The 14268-nt window shown below is 38.4% G+C and overlaps 1 protein-coding gene across 1 annotated transcript; it reads right to left on the bottom strand.

Moving 5' to 3' along the window:
- Window positions 1–2866: 2866 nt before the first annotated feature.
- On the bottom strand, window positions 2867–6443 carry LOC121756896 (serine/threonine-protein phosphatase PP-X isozyme 2). Its single transcript, XM_042152321.1, has 8 exons — window positions 6023–6443; window positions 4530–4682; window positions 4326–4388; window positions 4167–4252; window positions 3792–3867; window positions 3444–3712; window positions 3292–3370; window positions 2867–3157 (listed from the first exon to the last, which is right to left on the bottom strand). Exons 1-8 carry the CDS (start codon window positions 6161–6163, stop codon window positions 3107–3109), a joined length of 918 nt encoding a protein of 305 aa, XP_042008255.1. The 5' UTR covers window positions 6164–6443; the 3' UTR covers window positions 2867–3106.
- Window positions 6444–14268: the final 7825 nt, after the last annotated feature.

Raw genomic sequence — 14268 nt, 5'->3', positions numbered from 1 at the left:
AGGAAGAATTTGTTTGCAGAGTTTGAAATGAAGGACTTGGGATTACTAAAGTACTTTCTGGGTATAGAAGTGCTAAGGTCAAAGAAGGGGATCTTCATCAGTCAGAGGAAATATGTACTTGACTTGTTAACCGAGACAGGACTACTGGACTGTAAGCCAGCAGATACTCCTATGGTTCAGAATCATGGTCTGCGGATAGTTGAAGGAGCTGAAGCCACTCACCGCACGAGATATCAACGTTTAGTTGGGAAATTGATATACCTATCCCACACTAGACCCGACATAGCTTATGCAGTTGGAGTAGTTAGTCAGTTTATGCATGCACCTCAAGTAGCTCACTGGGAAGCAACACTGAGGATTGTTCGATATCTGAAAGGGACAGCGAACCATGGGATTCTATTCGAGAATCATGGACATTTAGAGATTCATGGATTCACGGATGCTGATTGGGCAAGGAACCCAAATGACAGAAAATCAACTGTTGGATATTTTACCTTTGTGGGAGGGAATCTTGTCACGTGGAGAAGCAAAAAACATAAAGTGGTAGCCTTGTCAAGTGCAGAAGCTGAATTTCGAGGGATTAAGAGTGGGTTGACTGAGATTCTGTGGCTGAGGAAATTGATGACTGAGTTGAACTTAAACTCACAGAAGTCATGTAAGTTGTTCTGTGATAATAAGGCGGCAATCAGTATATCTGAAAATCCAGTTCAGCATGATCGGACAAAACATGTCGAGGTGGATCGACATTTCATCAAGGACAATATAGAGGCCAAGACGGTAGAACTTCCTTTTGTGAGATCTGAAGATCAGTTGGCGGATATACTCACGAAAGCTGTCGATGCAAGAAGCTTCCATGAGGTATTGGGCAAGTTAAGTATCGGTAATCCCATTACTTAACTTGAGGGGAAGTGTTAGAAAGGAAAATATGTAAGTAAGGAAAATAGGTAAGCAAGGAAAAAAAATTAATTAGGGAATGAGTATTATGGAAAATCTTGCTAATTTTATGTAACCCTTGGCCTATTTAAAGGAGGCGTACCTATTGTAATTCTCTGAACAAGTTGAATGAATAATATTCATATCTTTCAACAGTAATAAATATTTAATGAGCGTGTAGTTCGTATTATTATAAGGGTATTGTGTTTCATTGAAAATGTTATACTATAATTTACTTAATATTTAGTTGAATGTGGTCAAATTGAAAATCTCCTTATGATTTAACAAAACTTCAATAAAAATATCGTTTTTTATACAATTTTATCCGGAACTTGTCGAATAAATGTATCACCAACAAATATATATGTCGTCATAAATTATTCTTCTTTTCTTGCTTCACTATCAAACAACAAGAGAGATGGGATAATGATGATGTACTTCAAAAGGACAAATATTCGGAGACGATGATGAAAAAGAGATTACGATGGCAGCAAATGGTATGGGAGAAGGAACAATATTTCATTGTAATGATATGCTTATATGGTTAGAATAACCTTAAAATTAATGGAAGATTCAGGATATAATCTCGGAGGGGTGAACCAATAGTGAAAGTGAATAAACGATGAATATTTTGTCTATTGATTAACGTGTTTCATAAAATCTACATGGGTTTTGTAAAACTCCGAATTGAGGTTAAGAATATACTTCTAAGATTTACTTGCCATTACCTAATAAAAATTGAAGTTAACAACTAATCTTATGATTACTATTTTTTCGAAAGTTCTCAAACTTATAAGTAGTACAGTTTTGATTGAGTGTACTGGAGTATTTCATATCACTGAATTATATTCGAGGAGTAATAAGTACTATGACTTCATTTTCAATATTTGGTCAAATTAATTTACTAATGATGTACTAACAATAACGTTAGTGAAATGCATAAATAGATTTTAATAGTATTACAAACATACTCCTATTTAATAATAAGATATTTTAGCATACATAAAATATGGAGTCCGGTATAAAATATCAACAAATTTTATTTATTTAATAAATAAAAACATAAAGACTATATAAATAAAATAGTACTCCTACTCATCAAATATTTTAAATATTCATTTTGGTAGGGGTGCATTACATTGTTATCTCCCCCTTAAATTGCTAACTACAACATAAATCTCATAATATATCAATATAATACACTATATTGACAATTTGATTCAAAACTCTAATTTTGGTAATTTTCTTATTTTTAAAAATTTAAATAAAAATAAAATGAAATTACACATGGCAATATATACTATTAGATCTCTAAAAATCTTATGGTCTTAAATTAGTTGTAGTTAATAATTAAAGATAGAGTTAGCAATTGATTATACGTCCATTTTGGTATGCATAAATAATACTCCCTCCGTCCCATAATAATTGTCACTCTTATTGTGGGCGAGTTTTAAGAAATATAAAGAAAAGTTTGATTGAAAAAGTTAGTAGAATGTGAGACTCACTTTTTTATATTGGTTTTATAATAAAATGTGATTGAAGTTAGTTATTACAATGTGAAACCTCCTTACCATTTATGATAAAAATGAAGTGTGATAATTATTGTAGGACATAACGAAATGGAAAATAATGACAATTATTGTGGGACGGAGGGAGTTACCAAATTGATCATTGTATATAATTGCAATTACATACTATGCTTTATTTTGTTTCACAATGTTTTACTTTGAAGCTTAGAGCATCGTGGTCATCATATATAGGAAACTCTGTTACATATACATGTCCTAAACCAACCCATGAATTTTGTAACACGTGACAGTTGGATACTTGGATTCACCATTCCATTCCTATGAAAATCAGAAAAGCTGTGCAAAATAATGCATCCAACACCGTTATGCACAAAAGTAATGAATAAGTGTAGTACACACAAACATGCTCGAAACAATTTCCCATTAAGTTTGTCAGGGAAGTTACCCATTTTTTCCTGCTTCTGAGAATGGCCACGTCTGTATACAATGATCATCTGAAATACAACACCTCTATTCTAACAGCAAACAATTTAGAAAATACAACAGAATCTAGCACTAAGTAAGGTTGTGAGCAACCATTGCCTGCAAATTTACAACTCACCTAATATTGTTGCCATAATCTCCAATAAATTAGCACTTCACTCCTACAAGAAGTAATCGGGAGGTGGCTTTTTCGCAGGCGCTCCTCTTGATTCCTGAAATATCAGGAGGTTATAATCATGGCTACTCAATAATATATCATACTACTACAATAGAAAATATTTCCTGTAGATGCAACACCTATCAGTGCACATGTACAATCGAACGGTCAATCATATCTAAGTTGTACCTGTGGTGCAGCTTCAAAAACACGGAATTCACTTTCGAGATTTTCATTCAGCTCCAGGATTGCAGCCACATTTCCACATCTGTAGCGCAGGCACAATCCATAGATGGTTCAAGGAAAATCAGAAGACAAGGCCGAAATGAATTGCAGTTTACCTGTAACAGTAATTTGGGGCTGACCAGACCGTGACTATCTGGCTGTTAAACATCCATTTATAACCTTCCATTACCAACTGATGAGCACGGCATATGTAGTCAATATTATTGGTGTGATTGAACGAACTGACGACACTTCCACCAAATAGGAAACCTGCTCCACGAGGGCTCAAACCCCAACCATCAACAATATCTTCTGGATCTGACCATAAAAGATCACACATGGCCCCATCATGAGGAACTTCTTGCTTGCGGTCTATTACACGTATCTAAAATATCAATGATGTCAATGCCTATAAACGTTGTACAACAAATAGTGAAATTTTGGATTCAAAATAAAACTTAGACCTGGTCTAATGTGGAAATGGCAGGTGAAAGACCCCCATGAACACTAAATATTTTGTTCTCGATGAGTGCTGAAAGGCTGCAAAAGTTGGGCATGGAGGAAAAGATATCATATTATTGAAGCAGCCTTTCCAATTATAAACTATGCCAAGGACAACCGGAATGTTAAGATATGCTCATGAATACATAAGTGGAGGTTATATTACGCATGTCTATTTATGACCGTGTATCACTATCTAACTGAATTATTAATCCATCCAGCCTTCATTTCTATTTCTTTTGTTATATTTTAACAGCCCGTAAATATGCAATTCAAGAGTGCACCATTTTTTCACTTTCATTTCACAAAGACCTGATGAAACATCTAAAACCCTCAACCTTAGGTAATCAAAAATATCAGTGCAATATCTCCAAACATTGACAGAACCATATTTCCGTAGGCACTCATCATAGAAACCGTACACCTGGAAGAAGAGAGCAGTCATAAATATTTATGCGACACCATAGCTTAAACTTCACACAGAACAGAGACTAAACCTGTGTTATCTGCCGGCTCTCATGGTTCCCCCTTATAAGAGTTATCCTATCAGGATATCTTACCTGTCCATTGCCCATATACACTATCTTTTAGCAAACGTGAAGCATTGTACCATAATTGCCAAACATAGAATACTAGATAAACGTTCATTGCATATACTGAGAGTCTGAGACCACTCAATATATAAGTTAGAAAGCAGTTACCTTCAGTGCAAGCAGAAGCAAAAAGGTCTCGACTGAGTAAAATCCTCTATCAACAAAATCTCCAAGAAACAAGTAATTTGTCTTCGGACAATCACCACCTACTCTAAAAAGTTCTTTCAAGTCATAGAATTGCCCATGTATGTCACCACAGATCTATGTCAACCAATTTACAAAAAAGAGAAATATTTAGAATCAAACTAATTAGTAACAGAAAATAAATAGATGAAAGCAAATGCATGGTAGAACATCTTCAAATGTGGAAATACAGCATCTTTATCAGTAGCATCAGTGATTTAGCACAAAACTACAGTATATACTAGATAAACGCTTGGGTAAGAGGACAAATTTGGATTTTTGTTTTTCAAATCTTCTCTTTTTCTACACGTGTGCGCACACACACACACACATACTCACACACCCATATCACTCTCAGAGCTATTGGACTTAGTACACAGGCTACAAAATTACTTAAATGCATAATCAATTCAACTGTCACAGCAACTAGAGGGAAATCATGCCATTGTAAAAGAGTTATCCCAATATTGAAGCCCTAACCAGAATTGCCTAATTGTCTTTTAATGAAAATGTAAATACTCTCTGATTTGGATGCTTTAAACAAGTGAACCATTTTAATAAATAATAACACACTTTTCTGAGACTCATATTCCCCAGTTTAATTCATTAGCAACCTCAAAGACTCAATTAAACCTGGCTCGTTTAAAACATTAGATTATCCAATAGAAGCTTCGTAATGAACTGGAGCTTGTTATCCCCTTACTCAATTACGAAACAAGAACGTAAAACTGAATTGTTTAAGAATTTTGGCCCGATCTAGTCAAAGCTCAGGGCAGTTGACATGTGAGCATATAATATAGGAAAGAGGCATGTGACCATTAAGCATAAACAAATGTAGGGAAACATATCCAGCTGATGTGTAATACTAGTATTAAGCAGCTAAGCAGTAGTCAAGAGAAGTATACTTCATAGCAGTTATCCAAGGTAAAACTGTTGACAAAAGAATAAATATCAAGGGGGGCGTGCTGACATATTAAGTCTTTTAACTGCATACATGATCCCATTCAGAGTCCATGATTTTGGGCATTTCCAGTTGCACTGAACATCACAAACTTCAGGATTGAATGGTTCACTTATTCTACCTTGTGCTTTAAATGCTTCAAGCACATCACACAAACATAACAAGACCATATATAGGTGGTCTCTGGTTACAATGATTCAAACAATAAGCTCGGTTTTCCAGCAATTACCATTCACCCATAATCTTTACCTTTGATGTCAATTATTACATTCGGAGACAGTTTCACTATGTTATTCAACTTGAGGATTTCAGCTTTAAGTAGGGAAAACGAAACGCAAAAGGACAAACATGAATTCCCATTCACATATTCTAATACAAACTCAAAACTAGACATGACTGCAATATATCCAGGAAAAAAACAAAAATAAGATTCTATACTTGGTGGTTGTATACTTACAGTGACTGGTGCATCTACGCGCTGAACATTGCTCTCTTCAACGAGGATTTCCATTGCTTTGAGGCAAAGGGCCTTCACCTCAGTTTCCGTGAGCGGTTCGCATCTCTTTAGCTGCTCGATTTGCCGGTCTAGGTCAGACATCTCTTTCAACGAAGATTACCACTTCCCAACCCCTACTTATGCTCTTTCTGGCTACCAAATCAAATCCACTTCAAATTTCTAAAAATGTTACGCATCCAGATAGCGTTGACGACGCAATTTTGAACTGCTGCAAGCTTGCAGCTGGTATCAACTGAGGTTGAGCGGGGGCTGGCTTTTTCTCGCAGCTCTGAACAGAAATGGGTTTTCTCGATTCGAAATGATTATCGGAATTTAGAGTTCCACTCCCTCACTTCTGCTTAAGTAACATTTAAGTCCATATAGTTCTTCAAATGAAAATATCGGAAATCGCTAAAATTTGAAACGAGTTCAATTATATAGTGTATAGTTTGTACTCTTTTTTAATATGGAGTACAATTCACAATCATTGAAGCACACTAAGAGCATCCGCAATGGGCGGACGATGGCACGCCCGATGGCGCGCATCGTCCGCGCCATCCATCGTCCGCACCCATTGCGGGTGCGCGCCATAGGGCGCGGACGATAGTCGCGCCCTATACTTCGGTCGCGGAGGAAAGCGCGGACGATGACCATCGTCCGGGCCATCGTCCGCCCCATTGTGGAGGTCGCGGACGATCGACCGCAGACGATGACACGCGGTTTCGTTTTTTTATAAATACCGTTCATTTGTAACATTTCATTTTACGCGATTTCATTTTCGAAACTTACATTTACATAATTACTACAAAATGGATTCAAGCCCCAATAGTCCTACGTTTAGCGCAGGGGCGCATTGGCCGGGTACAGAACCCGGCGATTATCGTTCGTTCGACACCAACACCCATTACGATCTCGATTTCAATACGGAATCGTATGGGTTGTCTGACAAGGAGCCGTCTCCGCACCGCCCAACCGCAGCGGCCGATCCCGACCCCGCCGTGACCGCTTCCACCCCAGCCAGAAAGAAGCTGAACCGGCAGCGGGCGCAGAAGTTGCCGCCTCCCGGTGATTGCGATGAGTACGCCCCCGGCCGTACGAACTACAACGACGACGAAACTCTCACTTTGGCCCGGTGTTGGGTAGATATATCGGAAGATCCGATATTCACGAACAACCAGTGACAGATCGCGTACTGGGAACGCATCGCGAACCTCTACAATTCGGTCAAGCCGCCGACCGCGTACAAGCGCAAGCGTGAGCAACTCCGCAAGCACTGGGATCAAGTCAAGAATCAAGTGAACTTGTACGCGGCGGAGTTCGAGAAGTTCACGCGGTCACAGGTAAGCGGCGAGAGCGCGAGCGACGTGCGCACTAAAGCGATGTTGTCGTACCGGTCGATGTTCGGCGATTTCAAGCACGAGGCCATCTGGGAGCTCTTGAAGTAGAAGCAGAAGTTCCAAAGTGGAATTCTGCACACTGGTGCGCCGAAGAGGACGAAGGTCACTGAAGTTGGTGACTACACGAGCAGCGGCAGCGGCAGTCACCCGGTTGACCTCAACCGGACGTACGTGGATGAAAGGAGTTCCGGCACACCGGTGTCCTTCCGGCGTCCTCCCGGCGTCAAGGCTGCGAAGGCCAAGGGGAAGGCGACCGCGACCTCATCGTCGACCGCTTCAACCCAAGCTCCGGTCCCGGTAGAGCTCCCGACCCAGACGGCCACCGCGTTTGAGTCGTTAGCAACACCGTCGATGGTAAGGACGATGTTGCAGACGCACAGGGCGCTCAAGAAGTGTACCGACCCCGACGAAGCAGAATATCTTCGGGCGTTACTCGATGAGCTGCGTCGGAAGTTGGGAATTGGTCCGACTTAGTTTTTTTTTATATATATTAATTCAATGATGTAACTTTTTTTTATTAAAACTTCGTTGTTTGTTATTTAGACCGTTTTTTATTTACTCGTTACTTGTTATTTGAAAACAGTTAACTTAATTAAACAAAACAATAAAATGATGACGTGGCGCGCCATAGGGCGCACCTTAGGGCGCCCCACTACAGGTGGGGAGGTAGGAGGATAAAACTGCTGACGTGGCGCGCCATAGGGCGCCCCATTGCTAATGCTCTAATTATCGGCCTTAGAGCACCCACGGCCGTGCTCGTTGGCTTAGAGTACGGTTGTTGGTCCGGCGCCATTTTTTCTGCCTGCTTTTAGGCAAGAGCACAACACCCACAGCTGTGCTCTTCCGCAAGGACGAGCACAAAGGTCCCATCATTCCATTATTTAATTTAAATAAAAATATTTCCACAAAATTAAAATACATTACACATACCCGGAATAATATTACAAAATACATTAAAAATTAAAAATTACATAATTAAAATCCTAAAAATTAAAAATTTCATAATTAAACTCCTAAAAATAAAAAATTACATAATTAAATTCGTAAAATTAAAAAAACCCACTACTCGTTGCCGCATTTCGTCCACATGTGTTTGATTAGGTCTTCTTGTAGCTCAACGTGGGTTCGGGTATCGCGCATTGTGTGTCTTATTTCGATCCTCTCACCACCGTCGTATGCACACCTCGACGTGGGGGAGACCTCGCGCTTGAGCTTCCGGCTTCATCCTCGTCGTAGAAGTTAGCCGCCCTCGGTCCTTCATTGGCTATAATCATGTTGTGTAAGATAATACACGTGTACATGATGTCGGCGATATTATTCACGTACCACAGTCGAGCCGGGGCCTTCACAATGTTGGATCGGGCTTGAAGGACCCCAAAGGCTCTTTCGACGTCATTCCGGCGGACTCTTGACGCTGCGCAAAAAGAACCCGTCTCGGGTCTTGCGGGTTGCTGAGCGTCTTCACGAAAGCCGACCACCTTGGGTAGATACCATCGGCGAGATAGTAACCCATGTGGTATGTGTTTCCGTTGACGGTGAGGTCGATCGCCGGTGCTAAACCATTCAACACATCATTGAAGAGGGGTGAAGAATAGAGCACGTTCAAGTCGTTGTTGGATCCAGCAACGCCGAAATATGCATGCCAAATCCATAGGCGGTAGTCGGCGACCGCTTCAAGGATAAGTGTTGGGTCGCCGCCTTTGTGGCCGCTTAAGTGTTGCCCCCTCCAAGCAGTCGGACAATTCTTCCACCTCCAATGCATGCAGTCAATGCTTCCAAGCATTCCGGGAAAGCCATGGACTGATTCGTGAAGACGAAGCAACCGTTGGCAATCATCGGTGGTGGGTGCCCGAATGAATTCATCACTGAAAGTTGTGCGTACGCCCTCGCAAAACTTATCAGACAAAGGATTCCAGTGGACTCACCGACATGCAAATACTCGTCGAAGAGGTCGGCCGTTTGCCCAGTAGCGAGTTGTCGGATGGCACATGTACACTTCTGCGACGCCGAGATACTTTGCCGACCGGTTGCATCTGGACATGTTTGGAAGAATTCAACACGGGCGGACAATGTGTTGACTATACGCATAAACAAGAGCTTTGACATGCGAAAACGACGCCTAAAGTAATCTGCCTGAAACCGCGGCGGGTCGGCAAAATAGTCGGCAACGAGCCTTTCGTGGGCTCCCTCCCGGTCACTATGGATGTAGCGGCGAGTTGATCTAGTTGGTTGAGGAGGAGGGGCGGGGGTATTCGCTGCGACATATGCTTCATAAATAGCACGATGTTGTTTGTAGATAAGTTGTAAGAAAATAATTCTTGTTCTTCGCGCTCCGCTTCCACAATGAGATGGGTGAAATCCATTTGAAGTTTTGAGTGAGAGATGAAGGTGTAGATAAGTTGTAAGAAAAATATGAATGAGAGATGAATGAGAGATGATTTGATGTGAAAAATGGATGATGAATGTGTGTATTTATAGATGATTTTGAGGGGAAAAAATTAAAAAAAATAAAAAAAATACAGAAAAAACGGGTAAAAAAAGGGCATTTTTTGGGTTTGGGATTTTTTTTATTTTTTGGTATTATTTTCGATTTTAAAAAAAAAAATTCCAACGGAAATGCCGTTAGCCAATCACACGCTGCCACGTCACCTGCTCGCTGGCACGGACGTGCTCGATGCATCGAGCAGCGCCGTGCTAGCGGCGCTTGCGCAGCGGCAGACGACGTCTTCCGTGCCGCTGGCACGGACGAACGGGCGCCGTCCGTCCACCGTTGCAGATGCTCTTACACTCCTCAGTCTTAATCTATTTTTCTTCTTTTTGACTTTAGATAGTAACTTCCAAAGTTCTAATTAAAATAGTTTATCAAATACCAAAAATACATTAAAATTTTATATTAACTAAAATAAAAATAATGTCATTTTTGTTCATAGAATTTCATGATAGATGAATTATATACCCTACCAAACATGCATATTGAATTCATCCACGACTACTCATTCAGATAAATATAACGACTTGGAGAGTTGGAGTTATTGATGGTTTCGACTCAATAGTAGTATTTAAAATCCGAGATATATGTTGACATGTGTTCAACTTGTTAATAGGTGGTGAGACATACTTGAACAACCTTTTGTCGTGTGCTACTGACTTAACTGAGTTGTCCGACCAACTTAATCCCAGTACAAAAAGAACCTTAGATCAGACAAGTTGTAGCTCAAGCCAATAGCTAGAAATATGGTCCAACAAATATTCCAAAGAGCAAAGTCCAAATATAAGTCTTAGGCCCAAGCCTTAGCTCAACTATGGATAAATAACTTTCAATTGAAATAGTTGTGAATAAAAAATTATTACTATATTAGTCAATTCATCTACTGCTTTACAAATCAACACTTATGCCTATTATTATTACTTTTGTAAATTGTAATAATGAAATCCCTCATGATCAATCAATGCCCATTTATCAATGTGAGATAAGTATAAGCATTCATGCTTTTTAATAACAAAATTTCATATCCGGGTGATAAATTTCAAATCACTATTATTCACTGATTCAGAATCGGCTTAGACATGATTAATATAGATCAATCCTATATCGTTTAAAAACACAAAATTAAACATTATATCACTCATTCGAACCTATTAAACTACATTAACGATTGATAATTGACTTTAGCAGAACTTACCAAGATTAGGGTGACTTAAATGTCCAAACCATGGGGAAATGGCTTATCATTCGTCATGATTGAATAATTTGAATGTACGTCAATAATTATTGTGATATTAAATTTATTGACTTATATTTTTATTAAACAATGCTACTCCGTATTTCATAAACTACAAAATGTCATTCACTTGTCAATAAGTTGATCATAAAAATCATCACATTTTTAATGCAAATTTATGGAGTATAAGTATTTAAACATAGGGAAACATTAAGGTCCTAATGCCTCCTAAGTGTTAAACACAACACTAATTTAATCCATTGGATCTAGTAATCTAATGACAGTGGCGGATCCAGGATTTCTCATCTGGGGGTACGATAAATTATTATAGCTCTTCGAAGCTTCAAAACTAACCAATTCTTTTTATTTTCTTTAATTTGCTTCTCAATCAAAATTTATGATTTTATTTTTGTTATTTAAACAATGTGCACAAGAGAATTGGAAAGATATGTATTATGACCAAAGGATATAAATGGAATTAAAATACATTAGAATATTTTAATAAACCTAAAATGATGAACATATGGAAAAAAATTCTTTTAATGGTTTGAAAACTGAAAGAATAAATATATGTGCTAATTGTGTAGGTTTCAAATGTAATAAAACATTTTTAAAAAGCTATAATGATGAAGTTATAAAAAAATGCTTTAAAAGATTTGAAAAAATAGAAAAAATAAATACATACGTGAATTGTGTAGGTTTCAACTTTCAAATGCATTAAAATATTATAAAAAAACAAAAGAAATGCATAAGATTTAATAAAACAGAAAAATAAAGATATCTGCAAAGATGGGTTTCTATTTTGGAATCCATATTAGAATATTAAAGATGATAATTGAATAAACAAAAGAAAAAGAGCAAATGGCGAGCGAGTATGAAGGGAATTGAAGCAAATGGAATAAACAAAAAAAAACGAAACTAGGAGATGCGTTGGAGGGATTCGAACTTGGTCCCTTGCTGTGTTAGAAGTAGAAAATACCGCTGGACTAAGTCACCGAGTTATTGCTACGTATATCTAATTACGTTATGAAGACAAGTTTTGGGGGTACAGTGGTACCCCCTTGTTCCCATGTGGCTCCGCCACTGTCTAATGGTCATGATTTAAGCATGCGATGCTACATTATGTTAGCGTTTTCGTACATTAAAGGGTATTCTTGGTATGTTGACATTAGGCGGTTTATTCTTAAAAACTGCATCTACTAAAAATCAAGGATTTAATTCCGACAACGATTCATTTCATCTCCTACTCTATCTCTCTCACCATTACTTCCATTTTCTCTCCTTCCTCATCAATCAGTTTTTCTCCAAAAACCCTAATCGTCGCCCCACTCACTATCACTTCGTTCTTCTCTCATCTCGATGCGTTTTCACGGTGAAGTCGACGAATAATCGGACGATTTCTGAACAACAGCAAGTTTTCCTTTAGTTCATCTCGACGACGACGGTGAATTGCCCAATTACCGAAACCTCCGTATACCGTTTGATAGGTATGGACTGAAACCAAAACTTTTATTCAATTTCAATTCGATTCTAGACTTGAGGAACCGGTTTTCCTCTTGTTTTCGTATATTATTTCATTCCAATTTTTATGTATACTGTAATCAAATGTTCTTGAGGGTTTGTCGCTGACTCGGATGGGGATTCAGAGAATAATTGTAGTTGATTTGTTATTCAGATGTAGCGTCGTTTTAATTCTGTAAAGGTCGGAAGTTAACACCTTTTCTCTAGGGTTTAGTAGTCCATGGGGCTAGGGTGTAGTATCCACACATTCACATACTGTAAGTATATGAGATATTCAGATTTTATGCAATACCTGTTGGTACATCATGTTGGTTGAACTTTACATCATGTTTGAATACATTATTCATGCATTTATGTACATTAATTCAAACTAATTTGGTACACCAAAATGATGCTGTCTTGGCACACTGTTTTCTGTTTAAAATTTTGATGAGCAATTCTATGTTATGTTTTTTTCATTGTGATATAGTTGTTCAACAAGTTTGTAAGATGTGGTACATTATATATTCTCTGGTGTGCATTAGCCAATTTGATTTTTACATTACCTATAGTTGATTGTCTACATTATTAGTCGAAGTACTTTTTATGATGTTTCCTATAGTCTAATCCCCTCAATCCCAATGTTTTTGAATAGGTTCGAAGCGGCAAAGAAATCTTGTGGATGAGGACTTTGAGGAGGAGATGTCCACTGCATCAGGATAAAACTTGCGTACCCTACTCACTTTTACTCACAACACCAGGGCTGCAGTGAACCAGACCTATGCAACGTGGCATTGGAAAGGAAGGCCGTAAAAATTCAACTTCGAGAGGTGGTTCGAAGAATATGGTTTATGTAGCAGTATGTACTGTAGTCATGGATTTCATTAGTTTTTGTTGGATTATATTTTGCGACACAATGTGGTTGTCAGTACATTGCTTTTTATGTTTGTGTTGGATGAAAAATTGATGTTTTTGCGATAAGTTGTGTTGTTTGGTTATTAACCTGTTGTCGATGTACGTGAATCTGTACTTAATGTGCAATTGTTATCGATGTACGTGACCCTGAACTTAATGTACACATATTAATGATGTACGTAAACCTGTACTTAATGTACACATATTAATGATATACGTAAACTTGTACTTAATGTACACTTACTAACGATGTGCGTGAACCTGTACTTAATGTACAGTATTGATACTCCTATTATCGATATTATGAACCTGTACTTAATATACATTATCATATATGTATCGCACATTACTCACAGTATGTGAATGTGTGGATACTACACCCTAGCCTCATGGACTACTAAACCCTAGGGAAATGGTGTTACCTTCCAGCCTTTACAGAACTAAAACGACGCTACATTCTGGATAACAAATGCTACATTATGGTTTCATATACATTATAACACATGTATCGTACATTACTTACAATATGTGAATGTGTGGATACTACACCCTAGCCCCATGGACTACTAAACCCTAGGGAAAACTTGTTAACATCGGGCCTATACAGAACTAAAACGACGCTACTCTGTGGATAACTAATGCTACATTATGGTGTCATATACATTATAATACA

Source organism: Salvia splendens, chromosome 12 (genome assembly GCF_004379255.2).
Source record: "Salvia splendens isolate huo1 chromosome 12, SspV2, whole genome shotgun sequence".
In the NCBI taxonomy this organism is placed as follows: domain Eukaryota; kingdom Viridiplantae; phylum Streptophyta; class Magnoliopsida; order Lamiales; family Lamiaceae; genus Salvia; species Salvia splendens.
This window is presented reverse-complemented; position numbering and strand designations above follow the sequence as displayed.